At 49.2% G+C, this 19,100-nt stretch overlaps 1 protein-coding gene across 2 annotated transcripts in view; it reads right to left on the reverse strand.

Annotated features, from left to right (window-relative positions):
• LOC116941018 (uncharacterized) overlaps positions 1–19,100 on the reverse strand; it is a 34,536-nt gene that overhangs the window by 12,979 nt on the left and 2,457 nt on the right. The window contains exon 2 of one of the 2 annotated variants that reach the window (XM_076055410.1): positions 11,310–11,366. In XM_076055410.1, the coding sequence (XP_075911525.1) occupies positions 11,310–11,366 (57 nt within the window). Of the gene's footprint in view, positions 1–11,309; position 19,100 lie in introns of those variants that run through there. The other variant, XM_032951605.2, reaches the window with a different exon arrangement.

A 19,100-nucleotide genomic window follows, 5' to 3' on the forward strand; every position in this document is an offset into this window, starting at 1 on the left:
CCAAAACTACTTCTGTGCGTGCTATGATATTACAACAACACAGGTGCAACACAGCCATGTACACACAAATGCGTACACAGTCAAATAAAGACACAGAGAAGTACAAAAACAAAGGGCCCCGGTGTCGCCTTAACAGGCTGTTGGGGAGAGTGCCGTTCGTGAGCTCCGACGAAGGCCGGCACGGCACACAAAGTGTGGTGGCTACCTCTACACCCGGCCACCTTTGCTGCCCAGTGCTGATCGCACACTGCAGCGAGTACTCATTTAAGCCAGAGTCGACATTTGGGAGGTTCAAGACTGGTGCAGATATCGCTCGCCACTCATCTTAGCTGCTGGGTTCGTGGTGCAAAGACAAATATCTCCCTTTTATCCAAAGCAGACTTTTGTGGCAAGTTAGCACCACGCCTGGTCAGCTTTGTCTCTATAGTGGCGATGTTTACACACCGTACCAGGTACTCGTTTGAGGCTGAGTCGACCTAGGGGAGGCCCATTACCGATTAAAATATTCGTCACTGTTGGTGGCCGTGAACGGGAATCGATCTCGATTCGCCGGGCTCATAGTGTAACGCATTAACCGCTGCATGTGCAAAGACACATGCACACACATACACCTTACAACATACACACACACACACGCGTCACGACACACACACTCGTCACGACATATCCTACTTCACCACTCCGTGAATAACTGAGCCAGGTTTGTGACGTTTAGTCTCCGCTGCTCCATGCAGTTTGTTCCATTGGTTCAGAGGCCGCGTGTGTTTGACAGTGGAAGGAGATCCGGCGCCAGGGGCCGGTGTGGCCCAGGGAGCTGAGGGGCCTGCGGTGCCGCCGAAGCGATCGGCACGGGGCCTTCGCCACCGTCGCGAGTTTCCCACAATCATCGGTCCCACGGGCCCCACAGTCCGGAGGTCGCCCATTCAGTTCGATCTTCTGGCATGGCATCCCGGCAGTTGGACTGTCTAAATATTTAAATAACTAAGCTGACAAGTTTTAAATGTCCCTTGTGGCCTTCGTGTTTTGTTTAATTTGTTGAGCGCTACTCTCTGACGGAACATGACTAAGAGACAATGTCCGTGGCCGCGGCAGCGACCGAACAGAGGAAGTTCAAATTCTTGGATTGCATGGAACTCTAACTTCCTCTCTGCAGTGGCTTTCACGGATTGTGCACATGGCGTTTCTCCACGGTTCAAGGCAGAAATCTCGAACTTAAGAATCCGAGACTGGCCACCCTGTGAGTTCAGTACCCGAGACACGTTTACCCGTGTGGATCTCATTCACGCCGTTCACTGTCTGTAGGTCTCATGAGAAGAAAGAGATCTGTAAAGTATGTTGCCTAGTGACCCCATTAGAGACCGACATAACATTGTTAACAGGCAGTGCGATGTCTCCAGTTGGCGCACGTTCTGGTTCACGTGCTCCTCTGTCTCAGTGCAAGTCCCAACAAGTACCTCTACAAGCTTCGTCGTGTATTTTTCAACTTTGATTAAGTTGTCTTTGTCATTATCTTTGTTTCATAACTTACATGAATTATAAACAAATGAGGACACACGCGTAGGATGTTGTGCATGGATAATGAGCATAACCAAAGATGAGTCAGCTGTTAGGAGCCTATCGAGCAGTGCTCTGATATGAGAACGAACATCATCAACAAGTCTAAGAGTGGAACTAGTTGTGATGTGGTCGAGCCATGAGTAGTGCAGACCCAGTCACTCTCCAGAGCGGCTCTCTCGAGCTGCCGCCTGTGGAGAAGGAGGCCCTTCCATCAGCAGTGCCGTGCGGCGGCACTCTCAGGGCTGCCCCACTACCTCGACATGGACAGTGCTTGTTACATCCAGCAGTGGCGAGACGGAGACACAATGGCAGCTGCTGATGGTAATGGTGATGATGGTGATTTTGTGTGAAATATTAGGCATCTGAAAACTCTGAACCTGGACATCGCAGCGAACTCAAGCGAGAAACCATCGATAGGGAAGGGTCGACTTCTCTGCATGCAAACCACTCGGAAACAGCCCTGGAATGCTCTGCAGTGACCGCGTGCGCTCTGTGGAGGTAGAGCGCGTGGTTGTTGGTGGTGGCGTGTCTGTGTGTGTCTATGTGTATGTATCTGTGTGTGTATGTGTGTCTGTGTGCGTACGTGTGTGCAAAACAACCCCCTACCTCCTCGTGGTGCCGGACAGGCAACGTTGTCGTGGACAGTGCCGTGATGGGAGGGCCAATTCCGATTGGCCTTTCCCCTCTGGGCGTTTGTAGCCACCACAGCGACTAAATGGGGGCTCTGGACGAGTGCGAGGGGCTGGTAACCCCTCCACCTTCAATAAATTACCACTAAACCATGTCGAAAATATCTAACTAATAAGCTTGTGCTGGGGGCATCTATGACGTCTCCTGGCCAAACCCCATCAACCGGAGGCGAGGAGTGGTGGTCGTGATTACTTATGCCCCCACCGAAGACGAACATCCGTGGAGGGATGCAGGCAAGCCCGATGAGTCAGATGCCTTCTATGACCTCCTGTCACAGGTGCTGGCAAAAGTGGCCCCTCGGGATAGAGTCATCTTGTTGGGTGACTTCAATTCCCAATTTGGTCATGATGCTGGCACCTGGTCTGTAGTGATTGGAAGGCATGGGCCAGATCAGCTCAATAACAATGGTAGGAAGCTGCTAGATTATTGTGCAGCCCATGGGCTTGTAATTACCAATACGCTGTTCCAGCATCGGCGCATCCACACAACATCATGGATGCATGCCAGGTCCAAGCAAGAACATCTGCTGGACTACATAGTGACAAACCAGCAGATGCGAGCCCATGTCATTGACACCAGGACCAACAGTGGAGCTGATCTGCCCTCTGACCATCAACATGTCATCTGTAAGATGCGCCTGCCATTCTTCCACTCCGGTGGTGGGTGTACACCCAGGACCCCATTCCAACCTAAGATGGCCTGGTCTCAGCTAGCTGATGGAAGTTGCAAGCGAGACTTTCATAATCGCTTGTGGCTGGGGTTGACATCGTCCCCCACTCCTCCTGATGTCGTGGGTAAATGGGCGAGGTTTAGGACTGTGACTCATGCAGTTGCAATGGCTGCTTTGGGTAGGCGGTCCAGACCTCCCCAGAGACCCTGGCTGACAGAGGAGGTGTTCAGGATGGTTGAGAAAAAACGACAGGCCCAATCTAATCGTCTACAGCATCTTACGTCAGAGAATGAGGAGCCTTCGCTCGGAGGTTCGGAGAGCCATGAGGCGCTTCAAGGATGGGTGGTGGTCGCGGGTTACTGAGGAGATGGAGTCTGCCTCAATGGCCCATGATCACAAATCCCTATTTAACTCCATAAAAAAGTAACCTGCAACGCCACACCTATTACCATCGTTAGGGGAAAGAACGGTGATCCAATCTCCAACCCCCAGGAACAGGTTTGCAGATTTGCTGAGCATTTCTGTGAGGGAAATCACTGAGGCTGGAAAACATCATGGGACAAAGTGGGGATGACCCTGCTGAGGCTGCAGTGCCTCAAATATTGGAGGAGGAAGGCACCCCCTGTGAGTAGCTGGATGAGGTGCCATTTGTTGAGGAAGTACTAAGGGCGATCCAGAGGCTGAGACCAGGAAAGGCACCAGGCAGAGATGATCTCCCTAGCGAAATGCTGAGAGAGGGTGGCATTTGTGCACAGACTGCCCTACATGACATCATAACAACAGTCTGGGCCACTGGATGGGTTCCGCAGGATTGGAAGGATGCCCTGGTGGTCCCCCTCTTTAAGAAGCGGGACCACAAAAACTGTAACAACTACAGGGGCATCTCACTCCTCAGTGTGCCGGGAAAGGTCCTGGCAAGGATTATTCAACAATGCCTTGCCAGGCACGCTGAGGAGAGGCTTGCGGAGCCCCAATGTGGTTTCAGGAAAGGGCGGTCCTGCACCAGATGCTATATTTTCTGTGCGTCTGCTACAGCAGAGGTGTAGGGAATTCCAACAAGAACTACATCTCTGCTTTATTGACCTGGTCAAGGCCTATGATACCATCAGTAGGCCTGGACTCTGGGTTGTTCTTCATGCTTTCGGAGTCGCTGCCCCTCTGCTCACGCTCATTAAGGACCTTCATGATGGTGAGCAGGACCGGATAAAACTACGTGACCGGGAGTCAGAGCCATTCCCTGTACACCTTGTGGTGCGACAGGGATGTCCTCTGGCTCCAACATTACTTAACATCTATTTCAAGCACGTAGTTCGTGAAGCCTTCAGTAGCTGTACTGGAGGAATTTCCATCAAGGTACAGATACAATGGGAGGCTGATCGATGCCCGGGTGCGGTCAAGGGATGGCTCCCTCTTGGTCAACCACGTTATGTATGCTGATGACCTAGTAATTGCGGCTCACTCAGAGGAGGAGTTGGAAGCGCTCCTGCTGAAACTGGAGTGTGCCACTAAGAGATGGGGCCTTACCATCAGCCCCACCAAAACGAAGCACCTGCCTGGGTATTTTGTACCATCGGGCATTCCACCCCCACAACTCCCAACCGGTGATGGGGCAGTTGTGGAGAGAGTGGAGAGTTTCCCATACCTGGGCAGTGTGTTCATGACGGGCTCCGGTTTAACAGCAGAAGTCTCACTCCGAATCAGTTGAGCGGCATTATCTTTTCATCGGTTGCGTAACGCTGTGTGGAAGCTACCTGGTCTGTCGCTCCACACGAAGTTTCGGGTCTTCTCGGCCACAGTCATTCCCTCCCTTCTCTATGCTTGCTAAACGTGGACGCCCTAATGGAACATCTTCACAGGTTACAAACATTTAGGCTGGCATGCCTATGATCAATCCTGGGTTTAACCAGGCTGGATTGTGCGAGGAGCTGACAAATCCTCGAAAGATCTGGACAAAGTCCCATCGGTGAGCTCCTCTGGCAGGCAAGGCTGCGTTGGCTGGGCCATGTAGCCCACATGCCCAATCACCGCATGCCCAAACAGCTTTTGTTTTTCCGGATAGAGGGGGCTAAGCGGGCGCAGCACGGGCTAGAGAAGAGATGGAGTGATGTGGTACAGAAGGATGTGGAGCCGAGTGGACTTGCCGATGCCTGGTATCAGCGGTATCAAGATCGGCCTCTGTGGAGGAGGCTCATGAAGGATGCTACTGGGTAGTTGGAGGCAGCCGCCCTCCAACAACAACAGAGGGCGGAGGAGCGACGCTCACAACAACGAGCAGAGTGCCAGGTGGCTAAAGCACAGCAAGTTGACACAGTAGGGGGCACAGGTGGTGCATCAGCCAGTTGTCTCATTCAGTCAACCCGTGGCACCAGGGTCTGCCCCATGACCTCCTGCCAGTGGGCGTTCGACACTTCACATGGCCTCAAGGTGCACATAGCCTGGTACAAGCGTCGTGGTGGCGACGTCACAGCCACGTAGTGGCGATTGGCGGTTGTTGTTGTTGTATATGTGTCTGTGTGTATGTATGTTGACCCACCTAATGGAATATCTTCGCCAGTTAGAAACATTTTGGCTGGCCTGCCTATGACCCATCCTGGGTTTAACCAGGCTGGATTGTGTGAGGAGCTCACAAATCTTTGAAAGATCTGGACAAAGTCCCATTGGTGAGCTCCTTCAGCAGGCAAGGCTGCGTTGGCTGGGTCATGTAGCTCGCATGCCCAGTTACCGCATGCCTAAACAGCTTTTGTTCGGCCAGATAGAGGGGGCGAAACGGGCACAGCAGGGGCTAGAGAAGAGATGCAGTGATGTGGTACAGGAGGATGTGGAGCTGAGTGGAATTGCCGATGACTGGTACCAGCGGTGTCAAGATCAGCCTCTGTGGAAGAAGCTCATGAAGGACGCTACTGGGCAGAAGGACGCTACTGGGCAATTGGAGGCAGTTGCCATCCAACAACTCTTTGGAGGAAGTTCATGAAGGACGCTACTGGGCAGTTGGAGGCAGTTGCCATCCAACAACGGAGTTGTTGTGTGGTTGTGTGTGTCTGTGTCTGTATGTATGTGTGTCTGTACACACACATTAACCCAAACGGTAAACGCAGAAAAGTTATGTTGTGTCCTCTTAATTGAACACCATATCATGCCTTCACGATGTGTGGACTTATTTGTATGGATGAGTCGACCTAGGGGAGGCCCAGGACCAGTTAAAATATTTGCCACTGTTCATGGCCATGAGCGGGTATCGAACTTAGGTAGCCAGGTTCGTGGTACAATGCGTTAACCACTACGTTACCGCTCCCCACTGTATACACATCGACGTGTACACATCAATGCCGCTGCCACCACACGGACTGTGCACACGCCCTGGGTGACACGGAGCGTGCGCCATAAGGTTCAAATGTAGGGGTTCATAATTACTTATCCTAAGGTTGCAGACAGCAGAGAGAAGTATAGCCAAAATCTACTGTCATCCTGTACTTCCATGCTCCCATGTCTACGTGTGTAGCAGCGTGTGTAGCAGCATGTGAGTTGTTTTGCGTGAGTGTAAACTGTGCGTGAGAATGTGTGAAAATGTGAGTGAGAATGAGCTGCGTGTGAGCTGCGTGTGTGTGTGAGTGAGCCGTGTGAGGGTGAGCCGTGTGTGAGTGTGTGTGAGTGAGCCGTGTGAGGGTGAGCCGTGTGAGCCGTGTGAGAGTGAGACGTGATTTTAATGCTTGTGTGTTGTAAGGGCCATTGCCCGAAACGTCGCCTATTCTGGATTTTATTTTGGAGGCCACCCCCAGCAAATGTAGTTCAGCAGCTTCATAGCTTCATGGCCGTGACGAGAGGGACTTCTGCGTTCAAACAGTGATGTACACTCGTGTGTGTGTGATAGTGTAGTGATGTACACTCTGTGTGTGTGTGATAGTGTAGTGATGTACACTCGTGTGTGTACCGGGCGCAGCCTGAGTGAGGCCTAGTTAATCGCGCACGTGGCACAGCCTGAGTGAGGCCTAGTTAATCGTGCACCTGGTGCAGCCTGAGCGAGGCACAGTTAATCGTGCACCTGGTGCAGCCTAAGTGAGGCATAGTTAATCGTGCACATGCCACAGCCTGAGTGAGGCCTAGCTAAATCATGCACCTGGCGCAGCCTGAGTGAGGCCTAGCTAATCGTGCACTTGGCGCAGCCTGAGTGAGGCCTAGCCAAATCATGCACCTAGTGCAGCCTGAGTGAGGCCTAGCTAATCGTGCACATGGCGTAGCCTGAGTGAGGCCTAGCTAAATCATGCACCTGGCGCAGCCTGAGTTAGGCCTAGGTAATACTGCACATGACACCTGGCGCAGCCTGAGTTAGGCCTAGGTAATACTGCACATGACACAGCCTGAGTGAGGCCTAGTAAATCGTGCACCTGGCGCAGCCTGAGTGAGGCATAGTTAATCGTGCACCTGGTGCAGCCTAAGTGAGGCATAGTTAATCGTGCACATGGCGCAGCCTGAGTGAGGCCTAGCTAAATCATGCACCTGGCGCAGCCTCAGTGAGGCCTAGCTAATCGTGCACATGGCGCAGCCTGAGTGAGGCCTAGCTAAATCATGCACCTGGAGCAGCATAAGGCCAAGTTAATCATGCACCTAGCGCAGCCTGAGTGAGGCCTAGTTAACAGTGCACATGGCGCAGCCTGAGTGAGGCCTAGCTAAATCATGTACCTGGCGCAGCCTGAGTGAAGCCTAGCTAATCGTGCACCTGGAGCAGCGTGAGGCCTAGTCAATTATGCACCTGGCGCAGCCTGAGTGAGGCCTAGGTAATACTGCACATGACACAGCCTGAGTCAGACCTAGTAAATCGTGCACCTGGCGCAGCCTGAGTGAGGCCTAGTTAATCGTGCAAGGCAACATTGCCACGGACCCCAAGCTGTGTTCCTGCCAAAGCAACATTGCCACGGACCCCAAGCTGTGTTACTGCCAAGACAACATTGTGTCGGACCCCAAGCTGTGTTCCTGCCAAGGCAACATTGCCACGGACCCCAAGCTGTGTTCCTGCCAAGGCAACATTGCTACAGACCCCAAGTTGTGTTACTGCCAAGACAACATTGCGACGGACCCCAAGCTGTGTTCCTGCCAAGGCAACATTGCCACGGACCCCAAGCTGTGTTCCTGTCAAGGTGCTCCATCCTGGAAAAATTCACAGAGATCGTCAAGACGGCCAAGTGTCGTAAATGAAGAGTCCCCTGTGTGGGCTTCAGTGGGGCCGTCTGGTCGGACAGCAGAGACACAAGGTGCTAAGAAACGACATTCCAGTAGTGGGCTGAGCTCAAGGAGGGCTAGCTCGAGCACCATCCTGCGGCGGGGAAAGGAGGCGGTGCAAGCGGTTCAGCCGAGCACACTACAGCCAAGAATCTGCTGTCCCTGTCTGAGGGGGGGGGGGACTGTTCAATCCTAGCACATGGGCGAGAAGCTATGCATGTGTGATGAGTGCGGCAAGACGTTTTCTCGTGCTCGGCCTACAAGTATATATATTTTTTTTATTTTCCGCTTGTGTGTTAATCTGTGTGTACCCCGGATATTTTAGAGATGGCAATTCTCTTGCTTTGTATCCTACTGCTGTCCCTCTCGGCCATATCTAGTGCCACACTCAACTCTACAAACGGTTACCCTCGTTACTTTGCGTCCATACTTGTTGCTCGATTTGCCACTACACCAGCAACTGAAACAGCTTATAGACACTTCTACACTCCATCATTGTATCCTTTTAAACCCTATCTTTGTCCCATTACTTCACCAGCACTCCTTCCAAACTTCATTCTGCTCTTAAAAATAACACCATCTGCGAGCTACTGCTATTCGTCCAAGGTTCGCCGCTCTTCATCCTTTCACAGAAAATACTTGTGCAAACTATTAATTCTACTTTTCTTATTTCTGGGTGGTATTGAGTTTCATCCTGGCCCAAATGTAAAGAACTCGTATAATTCTGTATATTTTTCTGGCAGGAAAGGTGTTGGTGTTCTACATATCAACATCAGAGGACTTGTGATTAAATTAAGTCAACTAAAACTAGAAGTGGAAAATCTTGACTCGGACATTTTTTGCCTAACAGAAACATTTCTCACTCCTGCCGTCAATGACTTGCAGATTACGATTGACAACTACAACCTTTTTCGGCTTGACCGAGGCTCTAAAGGTAGTCACCCCTGCTCATGCAAGTTCCTACACCCCTGTCCAAACATTAAACGAATTTAGTTTCCAGCCAAACCACGAAAGTAATGTTCTGAAACAACTGTCCTACCTCAAAGGGTCCTCCTCTACCAGAGCAGATAGTATTCCCGTCTTTGCTCTATTAACTGTTGGTCACCTAATATACAAACCTATAGCCCATATTTTCAACCTGTCCATCAAAGAAGCATCAGTTCCTCTAGAATGGAAACATTCTTAAGTCCATCTACTTCACAAAGGAGGCCCTAAAGATGATCCAAATAACTAACCCTGTTGATGAAAATTTTTGAAAAATTATTGAACTACCAAATTAGCAGTTTCCTGTCCACCAACAATCTACTACATCTAAAAAATCTGGGTTCTGAAAAAATACAGCACCACATCTGCTGCATTAGCATCTCTTAATCACAATTACAGTAGCCTTGATAATAATCAGTACTGTGCCTGTCTTTTTCTTAACCTGTCCAAAGCTTTTGATACAGTAGACCACAACACCCTGCTTTGTAAACTAAGTTGCCTCGGTTTTTCCGAAAACGAAGTAAAATGGTTACAAAATTACCTCTTTTCTCACACCCCAACTGTATTCACAGATGGTTGGAGGTCAAACAGTGTTAAGATAACAAAAGGGGTTCGACAGGGTTCCATCCTCAGCCCCCTTTTGTTCTCTCTTTATGTCAATGACTTGGGCACTGACCTGGATCATTCCAGGGTAAATCTTTTGCAGATGATATGATACTGATTACTGCTGGCCGCTCTCCAGATGACGTGATTGCTAAGCTCCAGGGTGATTTCAACAAACTACAACATCAGCTAGTTGCTCTTAAACTAGTCCTGAATACCTCCAAAACCAAGGTGCTATGCTTCTCACCAGGACTAAAGCAGGAAGTTATTTTCCCCAATTACATTCCTTAAATAATGATCAAATAGAGCAAGTCAAGATCTATAAGTTTATTGGGGTCATCCTGGATTCAAAACTGAATTTTGAAGATCACATTGATTATATTGGTAAAAAGACAAAAATAAAAATTGGTTTTCTGTATCGACACAAGCACTGCTTCCCCCCAATGCTCCGTTTGGAATTGATAAAAGCTACCATACTGCCTCTACTTGATTACTGTGACATCGTGTATAAATCAGCCCCAAGTACTGTACTGAAGAAGCTTGATTCCATCTATCACTCGGCCTTAAGATTTACATTGAACTGCCCATATAGGACTCACCACTGTGATCTCTACATTGGGTCAAACTTAACATCTCTTAATGTTCGACGGCTTGTGCACCAGATCTTATTATTCACGATGTACTTCCAAAAAAATCCGCAGACTACCTGCTGGATCTCCTCTCTGTTTCAAAGAACAAATTTGACCTCAGGCCTTCGCTCATTTACCAGCTTCACATTCCCTATTGCCGTACAAAAACTGGAGGAAGGGCCTTTGCTATTGATGCCCCCAGGGTCTGGAATGCTATTCCCAATAAACTGCAACTTGAATCGCTACCAATGAGATCTTCACTCAAAACTGCTCTAGAGGAGTTGTACACCCCTAGCTGCCACTGGTATTCATTGGCATAAAATCAAATCAAATGTTTCGCTCCGGATAACGCTGCAAAGTATTATCTGTATTTTGATTTAGCCTGCTGATCTTAAAGGTGCATTGAAAAATCTGATACTCCGACCGATGCTTCTGTTGTTGTGGAGTAACTCATGCAGCCAGCTATGACTCTAGGGTTTGGTGTTACATGTTATTTATGTAGTTTTTGTTAAAAATTCGGTCACAGTCCCTATGATCACTGTTACATTGCAATTATGGCTTTATTTTTTGGTGATTTCGAAAAGTTTTTTGGTTTGGACATGTTTGTTTTGTTGTAGTACGGAGTTAGACTGATGGCCTTAATTGAAGTTTTCTTGTGGTTGTTGTTGTTGTTTGACTTGCATCCCACTGGGATTTTTTGCACACAGCGTTGGTGTACGGTGCTTTTTCAGGAATATTTTGCTGTTTTTTTCATGGATTTTCTGTTTGCACAGTCACATAGTCACTTTAAGATGTTTTCTTGTTCGCGTTTTTTTTTGTTGTGGTTGCACCCGATTCAAGAGCCGAATGGCTCACAGGGCTATACCAAATAAATAAACTGAAAAATCACTCTGAAGAGGCGGTACTCACAGGAGCCGGTACTCACAGGAGCTGGTACTCACTCTCAATAGGCCGGTACTCACCGTGGATCGCCTGGAGAGAAAAGCCGCACTTGTTCACGATCTCTTCGTCCGAGGGCTCTGCAAGACGAGGGCAGCAGGGCACGGACTGCGTGAGACGCACGGCACACAGGGGCACTGCGCTGGCAGTGGCGCACACGCAGCAACAACACCACCCACCCCTCTCTCTATCCCACCCGTCCCATCGCCCAATGGGATTCAGTACCGCGCCACGGCTCATTCGAGTTCTCTTCTTCTCTCGTTTGTGTTGTTGTTGTGCGTGACCCGTGTTAGTAGAGTAGAGCGATGTAAAGGGTAAAGATGCAGACACAAATTCGCCCGTTTTCTCATTGAAAATAAGTACATTTCTAAATATCACTGTCCTGGTCACAAAAGCAAAGTTTGTGGGGAATAATAACCATTTTCTATACTTTTAGTCATAAGCAATTACGAAATAACACTAACTACTCAGTAACAAAAATTGTGTTACATAGTCTTCTTTATGTCTGTGTGCCCACGTGTCTATCTCTGCACCTCGTCTGATATTTATGACTGCGTGTCTGTCTCTCCGCATGTCTCCATGAGTCTGTGTTTCTCTATATCTGGGTGTCTCTGTGTGTCTCCGTGTGTCTTTATCTTCCTATCTCAATCTCGGTGTCTGCACCTGCTCTGGTTTTCTGACTGCACGTCTCCACGTCTCCGCTCGTGTCTCCACGTCCCTGTGTGTCTCTACATCTCAAGATCATTGTCGGTGTCTGCCACCCTTCATGCCTCCGTGTCTCTGCGCGCGCGTCCCTCGCCGCGTCCGTCTGCGTCTGTCTCCCCACGTCCCCTCGTGTGCGTCTCTAAGGCCCACACTGCACCCCGGCCCCTCTCGACGTCGAGGAGGCTCCGGGTTCAGGCAATGGCAGTGCTGGCTCGAGGTCTGCCAGGTGCGGGACTGCGTTATCGTTGGTGCCGGTGCTCCGGCACTACGGCACATCGCTCATTGGCACTGCCCAACAGCAGCGTATGGAAAATTCCACTGAGCACGGACGCCAGCGCTGCGCTGCACGTCCGAAGTGTATCCCGCAACACGTGCGCTGGGAACAACGGCGCCGAATAATGCAAAGCCCTTTCAGAGTCAAACCACTGCCGAGGAGTGGCGGACATTGCATCTGAATATACAGTGAGGGAAAAAAGTATTTGATCCCCTGCTGATTTTGTACGTTTGCCCACTGACAAAGAAATGATCAGTCTATAATTTTAATGGTGGGTTTATTTGAACAGTGAGAAACAGAATAACAACCAAAAAAATCCGGAAAAACGCATGTCAAAAATGTTATAAATTGATTTGCATTTTAATGAGGGAAATAAGTATTTGACCACCTCTCAATCAGACAGATTTCTGGCTCCCAGGTGTCTTTTATACAGGTAACGAGCCGAGATTAGGAGCACACTCATAGAGCTTAGATTAGTAGCACACTCTTAAAGGGAGTGCTCATAATCTCAGATTGTTACCTGTATAAAAGACACCTGTCCACAGAAGCAATCAATCAATCAGATACCAAACTCTCCACCATAGCCAAGACCAAAGAGCTCTCCAATGATGTCAAGGACAAGATTGTAGACCTACACAAGGCTGGAATGGGCTACAAGACCATTGCCAAGCAGCTTGGTGAGAAGGTGACAACAGTTGGTGCAATTATTCACAAATGGAAGAAACACAAAATAACTGTCAGTCTCCCTCGGCCTGGGGCTCCATGCAAGATCTCACCTCGTGGAGTTGCAATGATCATGAGAACGGTGAGGAATCAGCCCAGAACTACACGGGAGGATCTTGTCAATGATCTAAAGGCAGCTGGGACCATAGTCACCAAGAAAACAATTGGTAACACACTACGCCATGAAGGACTGATATCCTGCTGCGCCCGCAAGGTCTCCCTGCTCAAGAAAGCACATATACATGCCCGTCTGAAGTTTGCCAATGAACATCTGAATGATTCAGAGGACAACTGGGTGAAAGTGTTGTGGTCAGATGAGACCAAAATGGAGCTCTTTGGCATCAACTCAACTCGCCGTGTTTGGAGGAGGAGGAATGCTGCCTATGACCCCAACAACACCATCCCCACCGTCAAACATGGAGGTGGAAACATTATGCTTTGGGGGTGTTTTTCTGCTAAGGGGACAGGACAACTTCACCGCATCAAAGGGACGATGGATGGGGCCATGTACCGTCAAATCTTGGGTGAGAACCTCCTTCCCTCAGCCAGGGCATTGAAAATGGGTCGTGGATGGGTATTCCAGCATGACAATGACCCAAAACACACGCCCAAGGCAACAAAGGAGTGGCTCAAGAAGAAGCACATTAAGGTCCTGGGGTGGCCTAGCCAGTCTCTAGACCTTACATGCATAGGCCTTTGTGTCTCGAGAGACAATTATTTTTTGCGCCTTACGAGGTCAGCTGTAGGTTTTGCAGCGCCTAGAATGACTTAGTAGGCCAATCCTCGAGTGACAATCCTTGCCACAGCAATTTGAAGTGAATGCGGTGGCAGCTCCAGAGGTGTTTGTTGCTTTTTCTTTACGTCGCTCCCTCTTGGTCGGCCAAGCAGTGTGTCTTTTCTCCTCGCCTCTCCTGAGGCCTGTTTTTACAGCCTGCTGCCAGCTCAGTCGGTCGCCGGCTGTTTTCTCCCAGTCATTTGAGTTGATGTCGCAGCTCGTCATGTTCCGTTTACAGACATCTTTGAAGCGCAGGACCGGGCGACCAGTGACCCGTGTGCCTGATGCCAGCTCGCCGTAGAAAATATCCTTGGGTATTCTGCCATCCTGCATGTGGCGCACGTGTCCAAGCCATCTCAGGCGCCTATGACTGAGTAGAGAGTACATGCTGGGAATGTTGGCCAAGTTGAGAACTGAGGTGTTGGGAATGCGATCTTGCTATCTGATATCGAGGATGCGCCTGAGACATCGGAGGTGGAATGTGTTTAGTCGATGTTCTTGATGGGCGTATGTTGTCCAGGACTCAGACCCATAGAGGAGGGTGCTAAGGACGCAGGCCCGGTACACTTGTACTTTGGTGTTGAGCGTTAGGGATTTGTTCTCCCACACTCTTTTAGTCAACCTGAACATAGCTGTTGACGCCTTCCCAATGCGCTTGTCAATCTCTGTGACAAGGGACAAATTGTAGGTGATGGTAGAACCCAAGTAGGTGAAGTCCTGAACGACTTCCAGGGTGTAGCTGCCAATGTTTATGGAAGGGGTGTCTCTGACATCCTGGCCCATGACATTGGTCTTTTTCAGACTGATTGTCAGGCCAAAGTTGTTGCAGGCATTGGCAAGGTGGTCGATGAGTGTCTGCAAACCTTGTTCTGTGTGAGCTGTCAGCGCAGCATCATCAGCGAATAGGAGTTCTCTGATGAGGACTTTGGTTTTGGATCTGAGACGGCCAAGGTTGAAGAGTTTGCCATCAGATCTTGTATGAAGAAAGACTCCCTCTTCTGCTGTCCCAAAGGCATGTGTGAGCTTAAGTGAGAAAAAGATGCCAAATAGTGTTGGGGCAAGCACGCACCCCTGCTTTACACCGCTGAGTATGGGGAATTCCTCTGAGGTGGTGCCGCTGTGCTGTATTGTTCCTTTCATGTTGTCATGGAAAGAGGAGATGACTGCCAGCAGCTTCGGTGGACAGCCGATCACTTTGAGGAGTTTGAAAAGGCATCCCCTACTGATGAGGTCAAAGGCTTTTGTAAGATCAATGAATGCCAAGTATAGGGGCATTCTCTGTTCTCGACATTTCTCCTGTAGATGACGCAAGGAGAAGAGCATGTCAATTGTAGACCTTCCTGCTCTGAAGCCACACTGAGCCTCAGGATACGTCCTCTCAGCTAGTATCTGTAACCTGCTGAGGGCCACACGGGCAAAGGTTTTCCCCACAATGCTCAGCAGGGAGATGCCGCGGTAGTTATTGCAGTTCCCACGGTCACCCTTGTTTTTATATAGGGTGATGATGTTGGAGTCTCTCATGTCTTGAGGCACTGCTCCTTCTTCCCAGCACTGGTAGAGAAGTTCATGGAGTTTTGTGAGGACAGCGGGTTTTGCACATTTCAGTACCTCAGGTGTGATGCCGTCCTGTCCCGGTGACTTGCCGTTGGCTAGTGAGTTGATGGCGTTGTCAAGTTCCTTCAAGGTTGGAACATTGTCCAGTTCGTGTATCGTTGGTAGGGGTTTTACAGCAGCAAGGGCAGCTTCTGACACACCGTTGTCTCGTGAGTAGAGCTCTGAGTAGTGTTCTACCCACCTGGCCATTTGCTCTTGTTTATCAGTGATGATGGCCCCTGTGCTAAATTTAAGGGGGGCAGTCCTCCTGATGTTTGAACCAAAGGCTGTCTTGATGCCTTCATACATGGCATGGATATTGCCAGTGTCAGAGGCGAGTTGGATCCTACTACTGAGATTCACCCAGTAGTTGTTGGCGCAGCGTCTGGCGGTCGTTTGAGCTGCACTGCGAGCAGCTTTCAGAGCCCTTAATGATTCTGTAGTTGGAACTTGCTTGTACTTCAGGAGCGCCATGTGTTTGGCTTGGAGGATGGGTTCCAATATAGCCAGGTGTTCCTCAAACCAGCCTGTGTTTCCCCTTGTCTGCTTGCCGAAGGTATTGATGGGTGCATTAAAGATGGCGTCTCTGATGTATGCCCACTTTGTCTCCACGCTTCCATCTGGTGTGTCGTGTAAGGACTGCTCAAGGCTGTGTTGGAATAATTGAGTGAGCTCTGGGAGGGATGTCTTGGCAGAGTTGATGTGTAGGTAGCGCTTTTGTTTGAGTCCGTGTATTTTTTTGGGGCGTAGTCTGACCGTGCTGGATCCCAGCGAGTGATCGGTGTCACAGACTGCACTGTGGTAGCTGTGTGTGATGAGTACCGAGTTGAGGAGGGCTCGTCGGGTGATGACGAGGTCCAGTTGGTGCCAATTAAGAGACCTTGGATGTCTCCATGATACTTTATGGCATGGTTTTGTGAGAAATAATGAGTTTGTGATACAGAGATTGTGATATGAACAAAGCTCCAGTAGTCTTTGGCCACTGGCATTCATCTTTCCAATGCCATGATAGCCAAGGCATGCGGGCCACGCGTCGTGGTCAGCCCCAACCCTTGCATTGAAGTCTCCCAACAGAAACATGTGCTCAGAGCTGGGGATTTTGCGAATAATATTGTGAAGCTCTTCATCGAATTGGTCATGAATCTCCGGAGGTGAGTAGAGTGTTGGGGCATATACACTCAGGATGTTTACATGGCCAGAAGCAGTGAGCAATCTCATGAGTAGAATCCGCTTGGAGCCTGCAGTCGGTGGTTCTATCATGCCAAGGAGTGTGTTTTTGACGGCGAACCCAACACCATGTTGCCTTGGTTCGTTCTGTTTTCCTTGCCAGTAGAAAGTGTAGTCACTCTCTCGTAGTGAGCCACTGCCAGCAAGCCGGGTCTCCTGCAGTGCTGCAATATCGACATGGAGTCTCGCCAACTCCCTGTCGATAACTCCAGTCTTGCGGATGTCCTCAATCTGCAATAGATCTTCGGAGAGTCCAGAACACATTGTGCGTACATTCCAGCTTGCAAAATGAAGGGCTGGAACCTTCTTTCATTTTTTTTTGTCTGGTGCAGGTTTTGCAGCCCACTTGTCTGGTGATGAACCATAAGCTCCAAGCACCCATTGGAGCAGGTGAGCCGTGGCGGGAAAGCACATTATTAGCCGGGGGCTGCCCAGCTTGAGGCGGCGGTAGCTATCCATTGGGGTGCAATGACCCCTCCCACCGACGATGGCAACCTGTGGCGCCCATTTTTTACGTCAATCTAAAATGAGCTTATAACCCGTGACTGCTGCTGTGTTTCTTGGCCACGATTAGGTGGCCGAGGAGTGTCCTCTCCCCATTTTTGCACCTCTTATTAGCGCAAAGCCCGGGCAGGTTATTCTGGAAATCCTGGGTTGCCAATGCGTCAGGATCCCCCCCTCGGCCTTGCTGGTGATGTCCAAAGGAGTACCACGCACGACGTTTGGTACCAGTTTGGCTGCAGGGGCTGCCGGGAATGTGCCGCAGTGTGTCACAAAACCGCCTGAGGGGCCCCACTCCTGATTATCTGTCAGAGTTTACTCCCTTAGCCATTGACTCTCCCGAGACACTCACAAGGCAGTGAGAAAACTGCGTAACCCTGGGAGGGGCCCTTACCAGGTACTGACAGCCGGGCCAGCTGTGCCTGGGACTCGCATAAGGCAGGGTCGTCACACCCTGAGGTAGTTTATCACAAACTACCCGCTACTCCAAACCTTAATCCCATAGAAAATCTGTGGAGGGAGCTGAAGGTTTGAGTTGCCAAACGTCAGCCTCGAAACCTTAATGACTTGGAGAAGATCTGGAAAGAGGAGTGGGACAAAATCCCCCCTGAGATGTGTGCAAACCTGGTGGCCAACTACAAGAAACGTCTGACCTCTGTGATTGCCAACAAGGGTTTTGCCACCAAGTACTAAGTTATGTTTTGCAGAGGGGTCAAATACTTATTTCCCTCATTAAAATGCCAATCAATTTATAACATTTTTGACATGCGTTTTTCTGTTTTTTGTTGTTATTCTGTCTCTCACTGTTCAAATAAACCTACCATTAAAATTATAGACTGATCATTTCTTTACTCTTTGGTTCTATTGGGTAAAGCCACGTAGGTGAAAATAAAATAACAAAAAATCACGACGTTTCGGCCACAACACAAGCGGCCTTCATCAGGTGAAGGGACGAGACTGTCTGGAGGACAGCGCTGGAGTGGAAGAAGCCACGCTTAGATCACGACCTTTAAGCTGTGTGAGAAGAAAAACACCAAGCGCCTTGACAAAGGAATTAGCATATAATTTAGCATTGAAATGGCTCATTGAAATAGCTAAGTTAAAGTATACACATCCGCAGAGGTACCCCTTGACAAAGGAATTAGCATCAAATTTAGCATTGAAATAGCTGAGTGATTAGCTTGTAACTGGTCACATAAATAGCTATGTTAAAGTTAGAGCATATACATTCACCGAGGCACCTAGTACTCATCAAACAGGAGAATTTAGCGAAACACAACCACGCTCAGACATCGGACCTATGTGCGAGCAAACAAGGTGTTCTGACAAAGAAATTAGCATAAAAATTAGCATTTGATTGGCGGATTTTAGGAAAGAGGTGGTGTACGCGCCGGTGGACTTGCAGTTTGGCGCGGGGGGAAAGGGGGAGTTTACCTATTGATGGTGTGAAAAGGGGGAATTTATAAGTGCTGCGAAAGTTTGGGGTACTACTACTTGAAAAAATATACTGTACCATTGACATTAGTTTAATGTTTAGTTCGATTTAGCACATCTTTCCAATGGTTGCTTAATTTGAAACCATCCTCTCGGTTGAAATTGTGTCTGTGTTTGTAGATCTGAATTGCTTCATGAACAAATCTCTGATAAAAGCCCGTGGGTTTGCAAAGAACCTTGGTATCGGAGAAAATTATATCGTGATCCCCCACAGCATTGTAACAGTGATCAGCCACGGCAGAAGAATTCGTTTTGCCGTGTTTCACCTACGTGGTTTTACCCAATAGAACCAAAGAGTATGGATCCTAGCAGTCACGAAAGCTTTAAATCTAGAATTGATCATTTCTTTGTCAGTGGGCAAACGTACAAAATCAGTAGGGGATCAAATACTTTTTTCCCTCACTGTAAGTACGGTCCATACTAGTAATGTACAGGTGGCAAACCTACGGCTGCCGTCATCAGAGCAGGGATAGAGAGCTGGCAGCGAGAATGACTTTGTAGTTGGATGGTGACGCGTTGGAA

This window comes from Petromyzon marinus, chromosome 1 (genome assembly GCF_048934315.1).
Source record: "Petromyzon marinus isolate PM22_M1 ecotype Great Lakes invasive population chromosome 1, UKy_Petmar_22M1.pri1.0, whole genome shotgun sequence".
In the NCBI taxonomy this organism is placed as follows: domain Eukaryota; kingdom Metazoa; phylum Chordata; class Hyperoartia; order Petromyzontiformes; family Petromyzontidae; genus Petromyzon; species Petromyzon marinus.